Below are 23,541 nucleotides of genomic sequence, written 5' to 3' on the forward strand. Positions count from 1 at the left end.
ATGCATGCTTGTTAATTTGTATCATTATGTATGGCTTATAGGAGAGCACCCTCCTTCATATATAAACAGTTTCAAGACAGTATTTGCTATAAGGTAGTCATGTCTCATCTTAAAAAGACATTACCAACGACTATGCCACTTTGTTGCTGTCATAAAATACCTAGTTATCTTGTCAGCAAAATCAGGTTAAATGCCTTTTGTCTTCAAAATAAATCTTTCGACTAGAAAGTCTGTCTGAAATAGTGTCCGACAGTCCCCTTACTTCTATTCATGTGTGTCTTCTACGGTGAATTGGATAAGCTTACTCTATTTTTCTCTTTACTCACGCAGCAGGCTAGCAGATCATCTTTACCTGCTTGGACTGTTTTTGTAAGGTGACGCTTACATGTTTGTAACATGTTTCTTATCACTTAAGTCGAGGGAGTGCACTCTAGTCGTTAAACATGACTTGTCTAAAGCTAAAGCGACATCTACAGTTGTCTTTTCTTTATATCCGTATTCTATTTTCATCTATAAAACATCAACACTTAAAAGACCACAATGTAACAATTTATTGCTTCAAATTCTCAATTTCACCTGAAAAGCCTTGTCCACTTCTTCTCCGGCCTTTCAGCAAGCAGCTGCTGGACAACTTCCACATGTCCATTCTGAGCTGCTGTGAACCGTGGTGTGAATCCGATCTGTAATTAGATATCAAAAGTTTATGTGAATAAACATGAACTGATCTTCGAGACATGATGCCTCAAGTGAAGTTCTAATTTTTGGAACACAATCAGTACGACGTGACAGATATCCAAGATAAATGTGATGTTACTCCTCCAAATATCTTACTTAATCAGCCTTGTCCACGTCTGCTCCAGCCTTCAGCAGCAGCTGCGCAACTCGCACATGTTTCTTTTTATTTGGGTTGCGACGTACAGTGGAGTGGCTCCGTTCTGCGAGTAGTAAGTAGAAAAAGATGAAAATAAATATCAGGAAAGACCAATTTTTGTACAATGTGAAAGTAAAATATGATGTGAAGGAACGGTTATCTCTTTCCTACTCGACGACCAAAATAGAGCAATTAGAACGGGGAGGCCACTAACACAAGACGCTTTCTTTTTCATGCGCTCGAACTCACAGCGCTCCATCACTACTTGCCAGAAAGTAGGTTTTGATAATTGTCATATAAACTTGCACATGTCCATTCTTGGCTGCTATGTACAATGGAGTGACTCCGGTCAGTGAGTAAGTATATATATATAGAATTTAATGAGAATGAGTATCGGGAAGGAACAAATGCCGTACATTGTGCACGTTTGCAATGCTAAATGTGATCTGTTTTTTCAGCATCTTACCTGGCGAGCCTTGTTCACGTCTGCTCCAGCCTTCAGCAGCTGCTGCACAACTTCCACATATCCCTGATAGGCTGCCACGAAAAGCGGAGAGGATCCGTCCTGTGTGTGAGTAGAATTGGATTTGAATAAACATTAGGAAGAAGGAAGTTCTGTGCACTGTGCGAGTTTACAATGCTAAACGTGATCTCTCTTTGTAAGTTGTAACCATGTTACCTGTCTAGCTTTATTCACGTCCGCTCCAGCCTTCAGCAGCTGCTGCACAACTTCCACATGTCCATTCTGGGCTGCTATGAACAGTGGAGTGGTTCCGTCCTGTGAGTCAGTAAATACTTGATATTAATAAATATCAACGAGGAGCACGTTCTGTACAATGTGGAAGTCTGCAATCTTTTAAATGTGATTTCATTTTTATCTATCTTGTATTTACCTGCCTAGCCATGTCAAATTCTGCTCCAGCCTTCAGCAGCTGCTGCACAACTTCCACATGTCCAATCTCTGCTGCTATGAACAGTGGAGTGTCTCCTCCCTGCGAGTGATCAAAATTTGATGAGAATTGATATCTAGAAAGATCAGATTCTGTATATTGTGGAAGTGAGTTGGTAAAATACATAATGAGAAATAAACTGTTTTCCAACTAAAAAAAATTAACAGAAAATTCCGGTGAGTGAAATGTTTTGAGTTGGAGAACAGTTTATTTCTCATTGACCATCGTACCTGTTTAGCCTTATTTACGTCCGCTCCAGCATTCAGCAGCTGTTGCACAACCTTGACATGTCCCTGATCGGCTGCAATGAGCAGTGGACTGGTTCTGTCCTGTGAGTTAGTAAATACTTGATGAGAATAAACTTCAGTAAGGAACACGTTCTGTACAATTGTGCGAGTCTACAACGCTAAAGGTGTTCTCATTTTTAATCTATTAATTACCTGTGCAGCCTTGTCCAAGTCTGCCCCAGCCTTCAGCAGCTGCTGCACAACTTCCACATGTCCATTCTGGGCTGCCATGTACAATGGAGTAGCTTCTTCCTGTGATGGGTAGAATTTGATGAGAATAGAAATAAGGAAGGAGTAGCTTTTTGTACAATGTGCGAGTCTGCCATGCTCAATGTGATCTGGTTTGCAGCTGCTGGTACCTGCATGGCCTTGTCCAGTTCCGCTCCAGCCCTCAACAGCTGCTTCACAACTTCCACGTGTCCATTCTGGGCTGCTATGTGCATTGGTGTGGCTCCGTTCTGTGAGTGAGTAGACCTTGATGATAATTGGTTTGGGAAGGGACAAGTCTTGTACAACGTGCGAGTTTACAATGTTAAATATGATCTACTTTTGAATCCATTTTACCTGACTAGACTTATTCACGCCTGCTCCGGCCGTCAGCAGCTGCTGCACAACTTCCAAACCTCCATTCTGGGCTGCTATGAACAGTGGCGTGGTTCCGTTCTGTGAGTGAGTAGAACTTGATGAGAATAAACATAAGGTAGGAGCAAGTTCCTATGCAATGTGCGAGTTTACAATGCTAAATATGATATGTTTGTTATCTATCTGGTAATTACCTGCTGAGGCTTGTTCGCTTTTGCTCCAGCCTTCATTAGCTGCTGCAAAATTTCCACATGTCCATTCTGGGCTGCTATGAACAGTGAAGTTGTCCCGTCCTGTGCGTAAATACTTGATGAGAATGAATATTAGGAAGTAGCAAGTTTGATACAATGTGCGAGTCTACAATTCTAAATGTGATCTCGTTTTTTTAACAATCGTGTAATGACCTCATCAGCCTTGTCCACTTCTGCGCCAGCCTTCAGCAGCTGCTGCACAACTTCCACATGTCCATTCTGGGATGCTACGAATAGTTGAGTTGTCCCGTCCTGTGAGTGAGTGGGTAAATACGTGATGAGAATGAAAATCAGGAAGGAGCAAGTTTGGTACAATGTGCGAGTTTACTATGCTAAAAGTGATCTTGTGATCTCGTTTTTTTGTCAATCCTGTAATGACCTGTATAGCCGTGTCCACTTCTGCTCCAGCCTTCAGCAGCTGCTGCACAACTTCCACATGTCCAATCTGGGCTGCCACGAACAGCGGAGTGGCTCCGTCCTGCGAGCAAGCAGAATTTGATGAGACGCAGTATCGGGAAGGAGCACCTTCTGTACATAGTGCGAACCTACGATGCTAAATGTGATCTCGTTTTCTATCCATCTTGTAAGTACCTGTGCAGTCTTGTCCACGTCTGCTCCAGCATTCAATAGCTGCTGCACAACGTCCACTTGTCCTATCTTGGCTGCTGTGAACAGTGGGGTAACTCCGTTCTGAAAGCAAGTAGAACTTGATGAGTCTGTGTATCGGAAAGGAATACGTAGATTTCATCCCCCATGCAGCTTGTTCTGAAACCGCATTGACGTCTTTTGTTAAAAACTTTCTGAGATGATAACTAAACAAAGGAGAGACGAATTGACATGATATTTGGCATACAGGTAGCTTAGACAGAGATGTACTTACTTATATTAGAACTTAATCTTCATAATCAATGTAAACGTAATTTATAGCAGGTGAAACATTAACAGGTATCAATTATGCAAATGTAGGCCTAATTTCCATAATTCCTGCGAAAGTGTCATTACTAATTTAAGTAATTAGTTATGCTTGTGTGTAATTTAATTAATTATAAATGTGTACATAGCAATTCATAGAGTTATGAAAATCATTGAATTCATTATGTTTAATAGAGGTTTGAGGTCTTCGAACTCTTGTTTATTCATGCTGTTGTTATTATCTGAATGGCCTTATTCTGCTCCTGATTATTTGATCTATTATACCTCATTAGCATTGTTCACTTCTGCCCCAGCCTTCAGCAGCTGCTGCACAACTTCCACGTGTCCCTCCTGGGCTGCTGTGAACAGAGGCGTGGTTCCGTCCTGTGAGTAAAATATGATGTGAATGAGGGGTGGTCTCTTTCCAACAGAGCGACTCATATCAAATTCAACCCAGTGGAGAAGAATACAATACGTCGGACAACATACCTTTTGTATATAACCAAATTGGTAATAGACGCCCTGATTAGTTTTCCATATAAGATCTATATAACATGCATGAATAGAGTGTTAGTGTTAGATTTCATTGGTTTATCTAACCTGCATGGCCGTGTCCACTTCTGCTCCAGCCTTCAGCAGCTGCTGCACAATTTGTACATTTCCATTCCAGGCTGCTGCGTGTAGCGAAGAGGCCCCGTTCTGTGCGTAAATATCTTGATTAGAAGCAATACCGGGAAGGAGCAAGGTTAATACAATGTGTGAGTCCACAATCAACATATGGTCTAGATCCGTATCAATCTTATATTACCTCATCAGCCTTGTCCACTTCTGCTCCAGCCTTCAGCAGCAGTTGTACAACTTCAACGTGTTCCTTTGCTGCTGCTGTGATCAAAGATGTGAACCCGTCCTGTAATCAAGATGTTCATATAATTATATAAATATAACGCTAGTTTACCTAAATCCGATTCATTTCATGCAAATCAGGGCCTAATTCATATAATTAATGACGAAAGGTTGAAATTCTCTTTCAATGTGCTATTTGTGTGATGTCGACTTATATAGGAGTACTCCATGTATGGACAGTGTGACTTGTGCTGGAATTGTTTTTGGTCAACCGATGGGCACTGCTTTATTTCATGATAGGGCTAAGTTTTTGTCTGTTTTCTTTGTGTCAATGGTTTTGACTTTCCACCGCACCTCTTGGCCCCTTTCCCCGACCGTGGTGGTTCGGTCCAGCTGGGCAACTTCGCATTGTTGCATTACACGAAATACACTGACAAATGGGGTGTGCAGTTACACTGCTTGTGCTGTATATGTGACGTTACTCGGTCAACTAGCTCACCTCATTAGCCATGTCCAATTCTGCTCCAGCCTTCAGCAGCTGCTGCACAACTTCCACATGTCCCCTTGCTGCTGCTTTGATCAAAGGTGTGACTCCGTCCTGTAGTTAAGAAGTTTATGTAAATATAACGCTAGTTTACCTAAATCCGATGCATGTTTTTGGTAATAGTTGATTGACACCAAGCTGGCAAAAGAATGAACCATCATTTATTTCTTGCCGTTAATAACTTTTATAAAGTTCCTTTCTTGGGTTGAAGAGAGTGCTAAGATTATAGATTTAGATAAGATTTAGAAAGATATAGCAACACCTTGTTCCAGCGAACGAACACCTAGGGTTACGCTATAAAAGTTTTTCAGACAGTGTTCTGAATACGGTAGACTGTCACGTTGCCATTTCTGGCGGTATTACTGATGTTGCATCTAACATATAAATACCTCGGACATATGTTATCCTGCGGTTACCTCATTTGTCATGTCCACATCTGCTCCAGCCTCCAGAAGCTGCTGCACAACTTCCGCATGTCCATTCTGGGCTGCTTCGATTAGTGAGCCTGGGATGGCTACATGCTGAGGAACAATTAGAATTTGACGTGAGCACGACCATCTTCATCTATATAAGAACACATGTACGTTTTACGCAGAAGCAAAATATCCCAGACTACAGTATTGTAAGTAAGTGTGTGAGGTACCCATGTTTGGCGCGTCGGATAATAGCACGAGATAAAAGTGCAGCTCCCGAAAGGCTTACGTGTCGTTGCTGCCAAAACACATACAACAAGAATGGCAACGTAAAAAGACATTGACATGGTCTCTGTTATGAACTGAACTGAAAATACATTTGTACTACTCACAGCACGTGCCACTGAATTGCGATGCTGATCATCGGGAATGTTTACTAAGGAATGTGAGTGGACAGAAATGTGTATCAACGTGAAGCAGCAGTAACGTGTCCTCTGAAAAATGTTTACTAATATCAATTAGGAATTCTATATTGTCCTACTGGACCTCAGCCTTCTATCATTCCCCGGATTCAACTTCCTGTAGACACATCCGTGAGCACTAACATTCCAGTATACCCTTGGGACTTTCTAGTGAACCGCCAACATCCTGAAGTCAACACGCTTGAGGCCACATTAGTGTGACATTCCTGTTGATACACATTCCTGTGGTCCATTGGGACAATCTGGAATTCCTAAATAAGTATTCCTGTACAATTCCTAGAACTGTTGCAGACTGTATACACTAGTACTATACCCTTAGGCTCGCCCCTGAGCCTTCGGCAAAAACAAGCCAAGGTCGCACATCGATCTTTTATGAGATTAGACATTGGTAAACAATGGAAGCAGCCGGGACCAGTCCGATCCTACAATTAACAGAGGGGCATGTGTGTACTGCCTTCTATTACTAATTAGAAAGTCACACCTTGTGTGATTAGTATCGTTAATGCGGCTGTTAGACTGCACGTAGGGGGGACTGTGACACAAATAAAATGGCTAACATGCTATTATGACAACAAGGCATTTGTCATATTTCCACCAATGCAATAATAAAACATTTATCACTGGTGACTCAGGACTTTCTAAGTATTCAATATTGAGAAATGATTATATGGACTCAGACCGTGAGATTATCCGTAATATAGTAACGTCTTCGCGTTTTGAATCAGCTCCATAGTGCAAAGTACAGACATGTTGACTCACCTCGGTGTTTGTTGCTCCCCCTGACATGCTGGTCAGTTAGTGGTTGCAAAATAAGCTTAAAAAAGTTTGTCGGCTCCCCTGATCTGTAGGACGAATCACTTCCTTATAATCACTTGTTTGGTTGCTCAAGAATCGGGAACCTATAGCGTGAAGTTCTGGGCCTTCCCAGCTGAACTCAAGTCACATGCGACGACTGTTATCTTCAAAAAATAGAAACTTGACGCCGAGCTGTGTCGACCAACCTGGACCCAACGGATTTGGACTTTGCTTGTTTGTCACACGCATGAGACCTGGCATCAGCAGAAAAGGGTCATATATATATATATATAGAGAGAGATACGTGACAACCATGATCTTACGATTTGTACCCACCATAGGCATCATATCGCTACATATAATTCCGTAGGAATTCTATAAATAGAGGCGTGTCGTGTTTTGTTTTGATATTGTTGTAAAATCTTCTAGTACAAACTCGCCTCGTGAAGGTAATGTGTAACCTTGTATAAATATTTGAGTCAGGCGGTAACATTCTAAAAATTTCTGCGTGACAAGGCCTTTAATTTAATTTTCCCGCAGCAATCACATGTTGGACGGTGCAACGCTTCATAATCACACACAAAAAATGCAGTGGCTGAACTGACGGTGAAAAGTACGTCATACTAGTACGTCATGTCCTGTATATCATGGCGCAAATATATCCTTTGATTCTATATCGATCGGCAAGGTTCATATGACAATTGTCCCGTGTATAGTGGGGTGGGGGCTGTTACAAAAATGAATTGGTCAATAGACCAAGGACACTAGATTGAACGACGTTGAATAGACGTACATTTGACAGCCAATCCGTTGTATTTTCTGAAGCACTGCTCTCTATCGAAATCTTTATTAGCGGGGAATAAATTTACATACATTTAGTACCGATATATGATCGTTTCTGATGTACCACTATGCCTATCATTATTCGTAACTGAGTTCCACCCCATGACCTTTCCTCCCGCCATCTGCTTGAAGATCCTTTATGATACTGGGTTGGCCCGGCTGAAAGGTCATGGACTGCATGCAGGTGTGTCTGTTCAAGATACGTCCCAATGTGGGACAAAATGACTCCAGGTTGGGTGGCTCTGTGTTAATGAATTAGGGCGTTCAGAAAAGATACACACACATAATGCTAAACATTTTGCGTTCAGGGTTGCTAGCATGACTTACTTCTATCTTCCTTACATAGCAAATGAACACGCATACAGTCTTCAGAATGGCTGACATGGAACTGATCTCACATACAAATTAATCGTGTATTTTCATTTGCAAAGGTGTGACGGAACCGCAATACATCGGTGTTGCGAGGTATTGACTTTGCATGGATGGCATTCAGCACCAAGGACGGGTGTTGTAACTTTTGCAACTGGTGTGCAGAAAAAGTGAAGGCTGTGGTTAACTATGAACCTTTGCAAATTATGTGTGAAAGTGCATATGGGTCAATGTCGTCATTCCGTGATGTTGAGTATGTCTAATTACTGAAAGTAATTTGGTGTTCGAATAAACTCATACGGTTTTGAAATATCACAAAGACAAAGACAATGACAAAGTTGAATGCTTGTACATTTAATGCCAATGCAAATCCAAATATCTCATAACGTTTCATTACACATAAGGCCTACCCACATCAAACAGTTATGTCAGTTTACATAGAACATTTTGAGCTATCCAACTAAGCAACCGACAGACTAAGAATTAAAAACTAACAAACGTAGGTGAAAAACACACACACACACCGTAACTAGCATGCAGGGGAAAACAGACCCTTGTGAATATATAGCCACTACCTATTGTCTGGCTTTGCAATCGGGACAAAAAAAGAATAAGGATGATCAATATACAATAGACAGTACCTAAGGTCTATGTTTAACAATTCAAGAATAGGTGATAGTACATGTATATGGCCATGATATTTTCTCTGAAATTTACATGTGTATTGCTTTCTGAAGGGAAAGCTTGCATTGAGCACATTACAACACCCTTAAACGTATAGTCCACAGTGATAAAGCTGTATCAATACTAGAATTACTTGATACATGTACATCTAAGATCTGTTACGTAATAACATATTCTATATACAAGAACATTGTCATGTCAAGAAGTTACATCACAATTAGTTTTAAAAACTACAATGACTTCATTTTTAACAACGCAAAAATATTCATTCATGATTGTCTGAACACTTTGTTTAGTTGTCAGATACTGATGATCTACCTCTACCATTTCCATTTCCATATTTACATTCATCATATCTGAATCGTTGTATACCAGTGATACCTGCTACCTTTCTTCAGTTGCTAAAAACATATTGATAGATACAGCCTGTTTCTTTTATGACTGTAATGAACTATTATCTTCCCTCTGTCCTTGAAACATGTGCAACATGATAGCATTTTGTATTTGAAAAATAGATTTACTGGATCTACTTGCAAACTACCACATACCTATTCTATAAGCTATTGCAATATGGTAGGCTGGATATTCATAATTATGGCACATCAATAACAGGCAATGTGTTTGGATTCTACTAAGTCAGTGTGTCCAGTTTCTCCACTGTCACTATCTCTTCAGCAGAGGTAAGTGCTGCAATCAGTCTCTCTTTACTTGCAGTTCTACCATTGATCAGTGACCAGAGTTCCAGGGCTTCTCGGCAGCAGTCTCGTGGGTCGCCATGATGCCTCCCGGCGATCTCGTCAACCTGTCTTGCACTGAGTCCAAGATGGCGGCTGAGCTCTGTCCAGCGTGGGCACACGTCTTCCACGATGATGGGGAAACAGCTTTCTGCACCTTAAACGGGAATTAAAAACATTCAGATTTAAACCTTTGAAACTCAAAGTCATTTTGATTTTTAGAAAATGTCCTGCACATGCCCGGTTGGTACCACTTTGATAATGAAACAAAAATTACAGTTGGGTATGATCTCAAGTTTGGTAACGTTTCGTATCAATTCACAACGTTCAACGACCAAATTAGACAGGCAGGCAGGAGCTACGCTTATAAAGAATACTGAAAGAAATCACGCATGCATATGGGAAAATAAGTGATGATAACGTAGGCAACAATGAAGTACATGTATCGATGATGTTTAAAAAATCATCACAAGACTATACAATGACAGGGTTTCTACTGATTTTTGTAACCTTTAGCACACTGAAGTAGCCGTTTTGCACCCCATTCCCTACAGAGTTAGGTACCGGGGAGACTGAGGAGCAACTTACTTCCACTGCGTCCCTGACTTGTCTGCAGTTGTGTTGACTGTTGTGAGTATGCTGTTGCTGCTACCTGCTGCAAGCTAGAAGGTTACAAAATATCATAAATGGACTGCAGAAACATTCGTTTCCTCTCGGTTATACACATCTTTTGGTGTGTGCTACTTCTACTGCAGTTAATCAGTCACTATGGGAAATAAAACGTTTATAGCTAGCAATAAAAGACATACTTTGAGAACAGTGTTATGACTAATGTAACATTGGGTGTTATTGATAATCTGTCATGAATCTGTACTTACTCTTCGATATGCTCTGCCGTCGGCACCTCTCCGATTGAGAAAAGAGCGTCTTTCAGCACTTCCACAGTCGCGCTGCTGCCGTTCAGCTGAACCCAGCGGTCACAGGCGGCCCTGCAGCACCTTCTTGGGATCCCACGGTGTCGCTCCTCGATTTCATCAACACTTGCGGATGAGAGGTTGAGGCGGAAGGCGAGCTCTCTCCATTTTGGGCACACTTCTTTCACTACCAAGTGAAAGTAGTCCTGTGGAACTGAAAGTTCAATCAAAAATTATTTCAACTATCTATCGTACCCACCTTGAATAGTGTCTTGTACGTATTGGTTAAAAGAAGTCATGTGGAGCATCTGTTTGCTAAGAATGTTACAAAACTTAACAACACGTCTTGTGAAGAAGTCTTTTCGTTTTGGATCAGTACAGGGTGTAGGTAAAGAATTTTCAACTTTGTATATTTTGCGTTGAACTGTATCCATCTTGAAACATGAAACAGAATACAAGTACACTAAAATACATCTAAAGATTGGAATGCCAGAGAGTGGCAAAAAAGCTACAGATACCTGATGGTAGGCCAACTGGATGAACATTCAACGTTTCATCTCCAGCTTGCGGGAGTCTGCGATAACAAAACATATTAAGACAGGCCACAAAATAGTTATTGTGTCAGATTTGTCTTCAACTTTAACAACACCCATATGAACAAAATGTTAGCCAAAGCTCTGTTATCAGCAAATGCATATATTTGATTATCATAGTCAAATCAATTGACATGGCCTAATGAATTTATCTATAGTATACGGCCTTCTAAATAATGGATTTGCAGTAAAGCGATTGTTGAAAATAGTTAATAGTCCAAAGCACTAACGGGTTTTGAAACCAGTCGGAAAGGCCAACTTCCTTGACAGTTGTAGTGGCAGGTGCGTAGGTCTCACAGACGATTTCTCCACTCTTGAAGTATTCAGTAGCTGTGAGTTCTGTAATGGGGAGGAAACCGTCAACGTCTTCTTCTCCTCTGTGCCCCTCACAGCTGCACCTGAGGCACCACTTGTACCGGATCCCTGGGGCCCACTTGTCGATGATCTCTTTCAGATCTTTCTCCAGGCCTTCTCTCACACTGGGACCGTGGCTGAAACAACTGGTCTCATCCTGGACTGAGGACACCAGTTCAACCTTCAGGAAGAACTTCTCCTTTGTGAGGAGGAAGGTCTGCCTCTTCAGGTTGTTTGTGATGAATTTGGAACATGTCGCATACGCCCGCTGCGGTTTGACGCTGAAGTACCTTCGCATACTGCTGATGACCATACGGTGGTATAGGCCAACTGGACAGAATTTGCCGTCAAACACGATGAAGATCGGCTTGCTACAAGTTGTACCGGGTGGGTAGAGCTTCTTCTCATCAGTTACAGCCGTGAGTAGTGACGGAACGAAGTAGGTTGGCTCCCCGGGAACATCGAACTTGCTTCCGCTCTCCTCCTCGCTGCGCCCATGGCATTGGAGGACCAAATCAAACTTCTCCATCATGGAAAGAAGCTCTTGCTTGTGGTCGATCAAGTTGTACCGGAGGGCTTCTTCTCTGTGACTCCACACGTACTCGATCAGATGATCTTGCAACTCTCCTGTCTCCTGTAGCCTGTCCCATTCTTCTTTCACCTCACGATCTCGGTACTGTGGGATTGTGATGATGGTTTTGCAGACATCCACGAACCACTGTGGTTCCAGGATCACGAAGTCGCGGAGGTTTGGGACCGGGAAGAAGATGATGTCTCCACAAAGGTGCCAGAAGGTCAGGATACTGATGGCGTTTTCCTCTGGTGTGGTTGTTACGGCCGGACTGTCGACTGCTTCCATGACTTCCTGTAGGCTGCAGTATCTCTTGCCTTGATTGTGCATGTCCTGCAGCTTAGACTTCAACTCCAACCACTTAACAGGGATCCTCTCTCCCATGTAGCTCTGCTGCCTGGCCAGATCCAATATGAAAGCTCTCAATTCTGACACTTCTGGGTCTTCTGGGTTCCGTTTTGTGTTGTCCACTGAAAAGTACCTGTCAATAACGTGCTTGTCAATGACCTTACCTTTCAGGTGGTTTCTTGTGTCACTGTGAAACGCTTGTTTCATTTCCTGAAAAATGAATAAGAACAGTGTCTGAATCAAATTACAATTGTGAGTACAAGAAACACTATATATAGATGATAGAATAAGAATAACATAATTTTTGTCACCCAACACATACAGATTATCCTGACAATGAGGAGGCATGATTTTGAATACTTTAAATTATCAGAAAAATAAAACCAATGGCATCAGCAAGGCTTATCTACGAATGTAAGTAGCTAGTGAACACACACATATGCATACGAGGGCGTCGTATGTGTATTCCAACTGCAGCTCCCACGAACACCAAATAGAAGAAGCCGTTTCCAATTTACGACTACCAACCTCAGTAACTTGGTCCTTATGTGTAAAGAGGAACATCACAGGTGGTTGAATGTCCCTTGCTGATGGAGTTTGTCCAACTTCATGCTCTGGCACTGTTGGTCTAGTGTGCGCTCGTATGGACTCCAGATGATAGTCGATGAAGTCTTTAGTAGAATGTATATAAAAGGATAACAAGGAAAAACAGAGAGATATGTCTTATCTGCACTTATCCCCTTTGTCTGAAATAAACTAGATTCAACTAAGATTAGTATGAAACAAATGGAAAATTTGAATCTTTTAACACAAAAATTGATATCAATCACAATGTTTCAAATGCTGTATGCTATATGAGTGCATGAGTAAAAGTAGTACCAGCATCACTATGTACAAATGAATATAATCCCACTACTCTACTTACCTTTTTCTTTGTTGCAGTGACTAGTCGGACCACCATCAGTAGACATCTCCCCCACAGAGCTGTCGATGGGTTTGGTGAGGTCTAGGGTCATGCCGTAGATTGCCCGGTGGGTGTAGAAGACCTGCTGGGTACTGTAGAAAATCTCCTGGCCTCCAAAATCCCAGATAGAGATCAATGGGTACTCTTTTGTACCTGTGGCATTGGATTGGTCCTCTGGCTTCCTGAAGATTTTTGTTGCTTTCAAGTAAGCTTTATGTGTCTCACTGACGGTCGGCCGTGGTTTCGTCGGCACAGATGGGGGTGAATCGGGAGCTTGTTCTACACGATTGGTTGCTGCTGTAGAAAGATTAGTTTCAAATGAGCACCCATTTTCTTTTCAAGATGGATTGAAAATAGGCAGAAATCGAAACAAAATGTTCTGAATGGAAAAATGGCTACCTGTGCCTGTGTTGTCCGATACGCCAGTGTCTGATTGACTTTGGCTGTCTTTGGTCGGTGCTTCGGGCTCTTTTTCTCGGTTTCTCTCAATCCCCATCTTCGTTACTGCATCTGCAACGACATATAAAATTGTCATTGTCAACCTACAAATAATGGTTTTCGAACTTTGCACAGAAATTGAACTATACTTACACAAGATTCAGTAGATCTGCGTTCCAAATAGGCAATACGTTCATAATCGACGATGACAACGTAATTGTTGTTTCTTGATAAAAAAGACACCAAAACGTCAACTACATCATTGCTTTCCTGTACCTATGTTAATCTTATGCAAGAACAGAAGTCTTTATGGCTACCTAGGCCTGTTGTGCCCATGACGTCAAGGTCAGGTTGGTTTTGGCTCAGTTTGGTTGGTAACTTAGGCTGTTCCTTTCTTTGTTTCTCATCCTTCATCTTCTTCATTACCTCTGCGACAGCAAGCGGGAAATGGTCCTCTTGGTCTACAAATAAGACGTTTGCAAGGTTTATCTAGAAATTGCGACGACACAACTAGCAGCATCCAATATCTACATTAAAGGTAGGTGTACTTCAAAAAGCCTGTCTGATTTGGAATAAATAGCAATATGAAGCACAGAACAACATTTTCAGAGAGATACCTTCAAGTTCTCTCCATTGCTGCTCCTGAGTCATGACACATGGGTGAATATCAATGCCATCAGTGATTTTCCATTCTGGGTCAAAGTCGTTCCCAACTAGGCTGTTGCACACGTTAGTTTTGCCATTGCCGAACTTGCCAACAAGAACAAATCTGGTGATGTAGACCTCCGTGTACCCTTCCTCACAGGCTCGATCGTACAGGGCTCTCAGTTCGGGGCCTCCCATCTCCACTTCAATCGGCACTGCTGCAGAATCTGAGCATAAAAGAGCAAAGGGCCATGATATAACGTTTGTCACACAAGGTCATTTTTCAAACTTAATCGTGTTGGAATGAGCTGATGAAATGGAAGCGTACACGTACAAGGTGAATATAAAGATTCAAGATTTACTGTCACTGAGATCACGTCTGTATACCGGCTGGTCCTTTGTAAGATTGAATATTTTAAATCTCAGACACTAAGCTGCATCACCGTTTACCCTATTTAGACCGGGGGCACTTCCTTGTTGCATAACGATATATCTATAATGATATTTAGGGATTATATGCTGAAACAAATGTATTTTTGAAAATTCAAAATGGCGGATCCAAGATGGCGGATCCAGCTAGAGCTGTTAGCTTGACGTCATTTTATGCGAGTAAAAGTCGCATAAAATTGTATGCGTATGACCTCAGCAGCGTAATTGTGGGCTCTCCTACTGATTGTATTAATCACAGCCCGGAAATACGCTTCAAGTGGTCTCTTTCAAAGGGTTGCATACCGTTTTAGACAGATAGTGAAATGCAGGCTGGTGAAAATGTACCAGTTGCTAGAAGTTAGCAATGAAAACTTTTCAGAAAATACTAATCTTGTGTAGAGATGGACAGTTCCTTGCCTTTTTCAGAAGACGAAGAGGCATCTGATCCGGCCTGGACAGGAATAGAGAAGATATTTTTCAGGAAAAATCATACAACAACAAGTAACAATGCTACAGAAATTCAAATGTGTTCAAATTCTTGTGACATCCTTCCTTTCTTTTTGTTAAGAAAATAACCTGAAGTGTTCTCATCAAATAAATTAGGATTAATACAACATGTCAAATTATCTGCACGTGGTTTTTAACTTAATTGTTGGTTTGGTGACACCCATTGATCAATGTCTTTGATGTTTGTTGTTTCGTGAATAGATATACGTTTACCTGTTCTTTCTTTTCGTCATTGTTTTCCTCACATTCGTTTTTGGCGTCCGCAATATTTCTTTCACCACTGGCTGTCACCGGAACGAAACCTGCGACATACAAACATAGATATATATACGTCCGTTTAGGGTGTATAGTTATGTATCCTTTTCTCTATCAACACCATCAACATTGGGAGACAAGACGCCAAGGGATTTCTGAATGTTTTATAACAAAATGTGCAAAATATCATGAGTCTTAATGGTGGGTCATCTAAACCTAGGGACATAATGTAGTGTATGACCAAAATCATTCTATATTTGAGTAAAATACTTACAGGTAGCATTCCAAACTTTTTCTGTTCATTTAAATGTTCTATTCCAATCTACTTATTGTTCTACACTATACGTTTCCTGACCTGCCACATCCGCCAAATGCATGTTCCACAGTGCCCTCCACACGTCGTCACTGTCGTTCGCCTTCAGCTTGTTATCATCCTTCAATCCAGCAAGGTTCCGCTCATCAATTATTGTCTTTGTAAGACGATCTGCAAGATTAAAGACAAACATTCCACAAGCAACATGAATGATGATATATAGTGACAATATCAAAATAACCAAATTGTGCTTGTCGTGAGTACAGAATGCAAGGTATAACCAAGATGTGCGGGAACTCTCACGTGGCAAGCATTCATTATCTTTCGCTAACAAATAACAAATAACACATAATATTGTCCCTCAGCTGCTGTAGTACAACAATGAAACAAAATATTAGGTACATACCATGCTTTCTGTCTATTCCAATTATAATATCTTATATTCACAAATATATTACAGTCTATTTAACCAAGGACCTACTTGATTTAACTGACCTGCCACATCTGGCATCTGCATGTCCTGCAGTGCCCACCACACGTCAAAGATGTTTGGCCAGTACAGCTGTCTGTCCAGCCACATCAGCAGACTCTCCACAGTCATCTCCTTCAGTCCTCTCAGGTTGATGTTGCACCTTCGCTCGATGTCGTCCAGTTCGACATCTGTTATACCCAGACGACGGCCGAGCTCCCGCCATCTCCGTCCAACGTGCTCACTCATCACGGTTGTGATGATGGTTCGAATGATTGTCTTGAGGATGAAAAACAATGAAGTGTATCGTCGTTGAATACTGATGCTTTCTACAACATTCTATTGGCCTCTGGCCAACTCGATCATACCAACGTCAACGTGCAACAGAACAAACCATTATTGCGTCAGTGCAGTGAGCTAAAATCAAACAGTTTCATATAGCATCAAGTTCATTCTTCCTACAAAAGTGTACTACTGGGCGTTTGTAATCTGAATAATAAATGTTGATGCAAATTGCTATGTAGAAATCATAGTTTGAGCCTAGACACAATATCATCACAGGGTCTTGACAAAAAGTTACCTGCACGTTCATGGCTGTCTCGATCACATTTTAAAGACATTAATGAAATGAAAATACCTTCTCTGTTTGCTGCCTTGCTTCAATTGTGGCCCGGTGTGCTAAAAGCTCCACAGGAAACTCGCGACCAGCCTCCTAGGTTTTAGAAAAAAGTTGCTGTCTTCAGCTATCAGACAAGAAATTCCCCATTCCACTGCAAAGGCATTCTAAACGTGATAGGCATAGTTTTGTATTGTGCTATCATTAATGTAATTATCTTAGTATCATGGGTTCCAACTTCCAAGAATGATAAAAGTAATGAATTGTTTTCCAGCTGAAACTGCCCTGTACGTTAATGAACACGTATCACGTATGTAATGTATCCTTTGGACTTCAGAATGACCTATCGTATACAAGAGAACTTAAACTATTTGCATACAGTGTCACGTTATATCAAATTGAACGTACTTTGCCAGCCGTCTTAATCTTGTTGTTACTCCATAGAATGTAGGCAACAAGGTTGTGACCCTTTTCCACAGCCACGGCATAGGAACTTTGTACTTTGACTTGCCCACGTTTTCCTCTCTAAAAATAACCAAACCAAATATTAGTAATTTTTTAATGTGCTATGTGATATGCTAACATCTTGGACATATCTCCAAACTCGTATGTTAGATACGGCGACGTGGACTACAGATGAACAAGTGTTTCATGATCACCATCCTAATTACAGACTAAGTAAGGATGCAATGGCTAAAATGGATTATCCCTATTTCTGGATAAACCACGATGGTAGATAAAGTTTTAATCAAAAGCCTATGTATTTTGTATACTATTGACGTACAGCATTTCCTGTAAAAAAGTATTCGAGCATGAAAACAACAACGGTATAGTTCTAAAGCTATTTACATGATATAGCATGACATTATTTACAATATATTTCATATGTTACAATTAAACCTACAGCAAGTATAGTTTTCACAAAGGTATTAACATGATGTATACAGGGTATCCCATTACCATCAAACGTTGACCTTACGAAGCATTCCAATATACCTTGCTGATCCCTGCACATGTTGTGTCTGCTCCTGCGCTGACAAGGAGACTCACAAAGTTTACGTAACCAAACGCAGATGTGATATGGAGTGGAGTTACGTCTTTATACTCTAGATCTTCCGGGAGCTTGAAGATGTTAACCTGTATACAAAAAAAAGAAATATTCATGAATAATAGAAACATTAGTTAATGAGGGCAAGTACAAATTTACTGATATACTAATTCATATTGTTGTGCAATCACACGTGTGTGTGTGCGTGTGCGTGTGCGTGTGCGCGTGCGTATGCGTATGTGTATGTGTATTCGTGTGTTCTAACAGATATGTGATGTGAAATGTCCAATGGCATGATTGGTCAAATACAAATATGGAATCACACACACACAAAATATTGGAAGCATGCATAGACAATGCTGGAGCGAATGTAACGTTAACTATATGGGCGCTTGTCTTCATAAATGGATCCGAATATGCATTCTCACCATTAAAGTAAAAGCGGTCACGGGGCTACAAATACATGGTTATGCCATCAACACGTTTACCATTGCCTTCCGGTTGACGGCGCCTTTACTGCTTAGGATCAGGAGGCAGGCAACTTCAAAATGACCCATGGTAGATGCCCCATGTAGTGCCGTTATGTCTTGATATTTCCACTCTGGAGCAGCACCCTGAAAGAGAAACAAGCAGAGTTTTTAAACACACAGATGTAGCAATAAAATGTCACTATGGATTATCTTGATGTTCTTCTGCGGATGAGACGTGGCGAGAGGTGGGGTATGAACTAACTCTGTTTCGTACATTTATTTTGGCCTTTTGGCTACCTCTTACAGTAGAAGCCATTAAACTCCAAAAGCACAAAAGATGATCATCGAAAATGTAAGTAATGTAATTTTCCATCATGAAGTCCTTTAATATAAGCTGCTCGGTAATAATTGGTAAAATTATGTAGTTAGTAAAACTCTTATTACCGAAAGCAGTTGTGAGAGTAATAGTCATTGCTTGCCACATTTACCTGCAGACTCTTGTCCACGTCTGCTCCAGCCCTCAGCAGTTGCTGCACAACTTCCACATGTCCCTGATGGGCAGCTCCGTACACCGCGGTCAGTCCGCCCTGTGAGTAAATTGACTTCTAAGTAAATGGATTCTGTCGTTAAACTTTAGAACAGGGAATCTATGCAATTTGAAAGACCACAGAAGACAAATCTAATTTTGTGAAATAACCGTACAGACGCAGCCTTGTCCACCTCTGCTCCGGCCTTCAGCAGCTGTTGTACAACTTCCACACGTCCAAAAATGGCTGCCTGGTACAGTGGAGTGGCTCCGGTCTGAGAGCGAGTAAGTTTTGATGTGAGTGAAAGTCATGGTCTCTATTTACACATTGGCACGGGTCGAAATAAATAGAAATTAAAACTAGATAATGTATATATAATTATCTACATGTAAGGGCTGATTTTCCTGTCGTAATGAACCGTGAATTGATATAATCATGAAATGATGAAATTGTTCGAAACTAAAGATGTTTTATTTCTAGCATCGATCCATATTTTCTTTCTCTATGAGCAACCGATTTTCTTTCTGCTGTTTGTTCATCTTAAGTACAGTGGCTCAATATATATATATATGTCTCCGGAGTGCTACCATTATCTGCAAAGATGGAAGGATGCCTACCAGTCTGCCTTCACCTAAGTTATCGACATAGGTGTCACCGGTTGCAGACTGTTCGACGCGCCGGATGAGAATGAGAAATATAATCATTATGTTACTCGTTCAACTACCTTACCTCATTAGCCTTGTCCACGTCTGCCCCAGCCTCCAACAGCAGCTGCACAACTTCCACATGTCCATTCTGGGCTGCTAGCAAAATTGGTGTGGCTCCGACCTGATAGTATGATTCGTTGTGTACAAAAACGATTCTCTTTTCGGTACATGCGTCAAAATGATGGTATGTTTTAGACACAAATCTATCATAAAAGGAAATTGATAATATTTAGCTGGACTTTAGTATCAACGGGGCGGTATAACCCCGACGGTGCGTAAGCATGCCGACTGATGATGATAGTATCAAAGCTTATGTCTATCAACAATGTAACCTTTGAAGCCTTGTTCACGTCTGCTCCAGCCTTCAGCAGCTGCTGCACAACTTCCACGTGTCCGTCCTGGGCTGCTGGCAACAGCGGGGTGCATATGTTCTGAAGCGAGAGAATTTGATGTGTATAAATATAATCACAACTCTAAAAACACAACGGATAACATGCAATTCGATGCAACAAGACTATGCTAGTGGAAACTATGTTTTAAAAAGTATTTCTATTGGTAACGGCCACAAGAGGTTTTCAGCATCTTACCTGATGATCAGTAATGTCCACGTCTGCTCCAAACTCCAGCAGCTTCTGCACAACTTCCACATGACCATTCGCGGCTGCTATGTGTAGTAGGGGAAATCCGAACTGTAAGAAAGCAGAATATGATCTGATAGTAAGGGGAGGGGGGTGCTTGTGCAATATCGCTTCTATAAAGCAAACGATATGTACAGGTAACAGGTAAAGTTATAAGTTATAACGAATATAGCATTCTATACCTGCAGTTGAAATTGCAATTTTATATGTTTAACAAACTTGGTTGCTTAGCCTTCTAACGTTAAGTAGTTAACACCACTTCTCCACCATTTCTTCGCGACTGTTGTACATTTATATTTGTCCACGCTACCCTTGCAACACTATAGTAATAAGCTTAGGATAAATCAAAGAAAATTGACAAAAGACTTATGGCACGAGGATTAATATTACTGAATCGTGTCGAAGGGAACACCTCTTACCACTGGCTGACGCTTGACATCCCCTTCAGATAACAGTCGAGCCACTGTCTCAACGTCTCCCCTTTCAATAGCATCCACAAGAGCCTATCAACGCGGCAATAGTGAAAATGTTGGAAAATATTGATTGCTATTTTCTAACCTATTAAACCTACTACGTGTCAACATATACGGCAGACTGATTGTACATAAAGAGAATCCTGGAAGGAAATGACTTATGATTATTGATAGTGGTATGGGTTTGACGATCCGAATTTTGTGTTTGTTTGCTAACTGTTTGAATGTGTGTTTGTCTGTTTGTAACAAGTTTTGTGACCTCGAGCATTGCCTTGTCACAGTGCGAGCCACCCTGGCTAAATACAACTTTTGCCGCTATAGGATCTGAGGTTATTCTAATTTCATAAACAATGCTGAGCTGTAGCTGGTGTTCAATAACCGATGGCGCTTTGGCAGTGTACAAGGTAAGTCAAGGAGACATGGGCGAATTGTCGCAACTGTTGGGGGGGGGGGGGTTATTGAACTTTGGATCACTTCTGTAAGCCGGAATGATTATATGAAAAGTAGTTAATCGCTTGTCCCGTTTCTTTTTTTGGCCTAAGACCTAATGGAGCTATGGCCATCTTTCTAGCAGCATTTCGAAACCGAGGAATGTTCCTTTGAGAAGCATAAAAGAAAACTTTATGAAAACTTGCGATTGTATGTATTTTGAAATGATTATATACTGCTTGCTTTACAGAAGTTCGATTTAACGAGCTGCGGTTCCTGAAAGGCTGTCGCATTTACTATGACGTCACAGGCGGAAATTAACTTGATTTTTTTTCATACACTGTGTAGTGAATGGCACCCCCTCTTCTGTGCATTGCAAGAACAAGGGTGCGAACCCCCGCAAAGCCATACCTCGAACATACCATAGGGTTTGTACAAGGGTTATGCAATTTAAGCAGTAGCAGTCCGGATACACGAAGCTCGTGCTGACCTATTCTGAGTACAGGTATGGTACAATACGCAATGTGACGATTTACCGCGCCGTTTGCAAATAAAAAACTAACGAACTAACTCAAAATGTGTCTTACTGCAACTTAAACGCGTTCGAAGAAATAAGCATTACTTTCTCTAGTTATGTATCAAAGGATGGATCGTGTAATACCCGGGGTTCATAAAATGAGTGACTCTAGTCATTCAAAGCAAATAATATTTTCAAAACAACACCACCAAACTGCCAACACCACGGACTTGCAGTTTAGAGTAACTTTTATAGATAGTTAAATCACTATCATGAATTACTGCACAGATCGTAATGTGTTAGGGACGTTTAAAGTTTGGTGTACTTTTTTTCTGTGACACCCCTGTAACGTTATATAATAGAAAATCCATTACTGTCAGTAGGTCAAAATGACAGCGATGCCTTGTTGAATATTTAGCCATCGCTTAAGTCTACTCGTACTCCTTTATTAGAAAAACATACTGATCAGAAATAACTTCTTGGAATTTGAGCACTACACTTTTCTTTCTTCAGAAGTCGGTCCCTATACCACCGCTGAATACCCCCCCCCCCACTTGCATCATTATAGAAGAGGCCATTATGCAAAGTACGACGTGACATGTTTGATTACCTTACTGTGTACCGCTCCCATGTCGCCGCAAGATGCTGAAAATCAATTAGAATCGTAATTCCTCTTCTTCCAAGGCTTATCGACAAATGACATCCTTATGATATCTTCTTTAGGGTTTAAAGACAACAGATACTGTACGGTGTCCTGTTACGTCTGCTACTTGTTGACTGACCTCGTCAGCTGACACCCAAGCGCCAACCTTTTTATCGTCGATCGATAAATGCCACGCTAACCATTACCTTTGCCCAGCGGTTGTTGACTTTGCATGGCAGTCACGTGCATTAGACCTGGCATCAGCAAAAAATTATAAACACGTGACAACTAAAATCTTATGATTTACTAGTATTCCTTATCACAGACACAATCTTACAACATGCTGCTAAATTTGCCACATACGACCTGTTCCGTGTTTTATCTGTTAAAGTCGTTGAAAAATTATGATCATAAGTTGGTAAACACTTCACCGCCGCCATGTTGGAATAATGAGTACACTTTGTTTAAACATTAACAGTAGGGAGCAGTCAGGAGTAGTCATAATATTTGTTTATGCCCTAGCCTGGGTGCCATCCGATTGACCTCTGTGCTTATACACATACACACACACAGCAATTATATACAGCATACATCGCTATAGGGGGTGCTGTAAGATAGACAAGCTATTGATGGCGTTGTTCATGACATGCCACAAACATCTAAATGATGGCAACCTACAGGTTACATACGTTTGTTTTTGTTTAGACCCTACCTGTTAGGAACGCATGATCTTTATTGTATACAAAGCACGGACAGGTTGTTTGCCCGTGACGTTGATGATATGTGATGACAGGAAAGGTGTATTTATGGTGAAGACATTTCATATAACGATTTGGCATGGTCGTCTGAAAGTGGGTGTCGTATAGCACCGTACATATGGCAGGTCTGTTAACTGATATGAAAGGACTTTTATACTACTTATAGCCTAGCTTTAGTCTGTTTTGATGACGTTCAGTACCAGGGGCAGGGTGTTTTGGGAATATAAAGACCCTAAGAACTAACTTTGTATTCGGTCTTTAATGAGCACTTATTAGCTAAGGATACGTAATTCCATGTTTTGTGATCGATATTCTGTGTGGTTGAATATCAACATGGAGTGATGTCTTTTAATTT

At 41.1% G+C, this 23,541-nt stretch overlaps 2 protein-coding genes and 1 long non-coding RNA gene across 3 annotated transcripts; all 3 read right to left on the reverse strand.

Annotated features, from left to right (window-relative positions):
- Nucleotides 1-772: 772 nt before the first annotated feature.
- Nucleotides 773-7,136, reverse strand: LOC136438393 (ankyrin repeat domain-containing protein 29-like). The gene is made up of 12 exons (XM_066433163.1): nucleotides 6,895-7,136; nucleotides 5,657-5,761; nucleotides 5,196-5,294; nucleotides 4,662-4,760; nucleotides 2,673-2,771; nucleotides 2,468-2,566; nucleotides 2,262-2,360; nucleotides 2,052-2,150; nucleotides 1,765-1,863; nucleotides 1,551-1,649; nucleotides 1,338-1,436; nucleotides 773-935 (listed from the first exon to the last, which is right to left on the reverse strand). Exons 1-12 carry the CDS (start codon nucleotides 6,919-6,921, stop codon nucleotides 864-866), a joined length of 1,095 nt encoding a protein of 364 aa, XP_066289260.1. The 5' UTR covers nucleotides 6,922-7,136; the 3' UTR covers nucleotides 773-863.
- A 1,360-nt stretch (nucleotides 7,137-8,496) lies between these two features.
- LOC136438510 (uncharacterized) lies at nucleotides 8,497-10,686 on the reverse strand. The gene is made up of 3 exons (XR_010756438.1): nucleotides 10,439-10,686; nucleotides 10,149-10,222; nucleotides 8,497-9,717 (listed from the first exon to the last, which is right to left on the reverse strand). It is a non-coding gene; the product is annotated as an uncharacterized lncRNA (long non-coding RNA).
- A 550-nt stretch (nucleotides 10,687-11,236) lies between these two features.
- On the reverse strand, nucleotides 11,237-22,618 carry LOC136438394 (uncharacterized). Its single transcript, XM_066433164.1, has 21 exons — nucleotides 22,396-22,618; nucleotides 20,786-20,869; nucleotides 20,316-20,417; nucleotides 20,061-20,159; nucleotides 19,751-19,849; nucleotides 19,197-19,295; nucleotides 18,983-19,081; nucleotides 18,513-18,638; nucleotides 17,973-18,113; nucleotides 17,385-17,501; nucleotides 16,998-17,072; nucleotides 16,387-16,639; nucleotides 15,934-16,062; nucleotides 15,537-15,625; nucleotides 15,234-15,267; nucleotides 14,360-14,614; nucleotides 14,060-14,203; nucleotides 13,704-13,814; nucleotides 13,266-13,601; nucleotides 12,869-13,011; nucleotides 11,237-12,550 (listed from the first exon to the last, which is right to left on the reverse strand). The coding sequence occupies exons 1-21, from the start codon at nucleotides 22,414-22,416 to the stop codon at nucleotides 11,237-11,239; spliced, it is 3,870 nt and encodes a 1,289-aa protein (XP_066289261.1). The 5' UTR covers nucleotides 22,417-22,618.
- Between the last annotated feature and the right edge of the window lie 923 nt (nucleotides 22,619-23,541).

This window comes from Branchiostoma lanceolatum, chromosome 7 (assembly GCF_035083965.1).
Source record: "Branchiostoma lanceolatum isolate klBraLanc5 chromosome 7, klBraLanc5.hap2, whole genome shotgun sequence".
NCBI lineage: Eukaryota > Metazoa > Chordata > Leptocardii > Amphioxiformes > Branchiostomatidae > Branchiostoma > Branchiostoma lanceolatum.

Coding starts and splice junctions, on each gene's coding strand:
- LOC136438393 (XM_066433163.1), bottom strand. CDS start 6,921: ATGTCAGGGGGAGCAACAAACACCGAG. Junction 2,151..2,261: donor ACTTGGACAAGGCTGCACAG/GTAATTAATAGA, acceptor ACTAACTCACAG/GACAGAACCAGTCCACTGCT. Junction 1,437..1,550: donor ACGTGAATAAAGCTAGACAG/GTAACATGGTTA, acceptor ACTCACACACAG/GACGGATCCTCTCCGCTTTT.
- LOC136438394 (XM_066433164.1), bottom strand. CDS start 22,416: ATGGGAGCGGTACACAGTAAG. Junction 17,502..17,972: donor CATGTGCAGGGATCAGCAAG/GTATATTGGAAT, acceptor GGTTATTTTTAG/AGAGGAAAACGTGGGCAAGT. Junction 17,073..17,384: donor AGATTAAGACGGCTGGCAAA/GTACGTTCAATT, acceptor TCTAAAACCTAG/GAGGCTGGTCGCGAGTTTCC.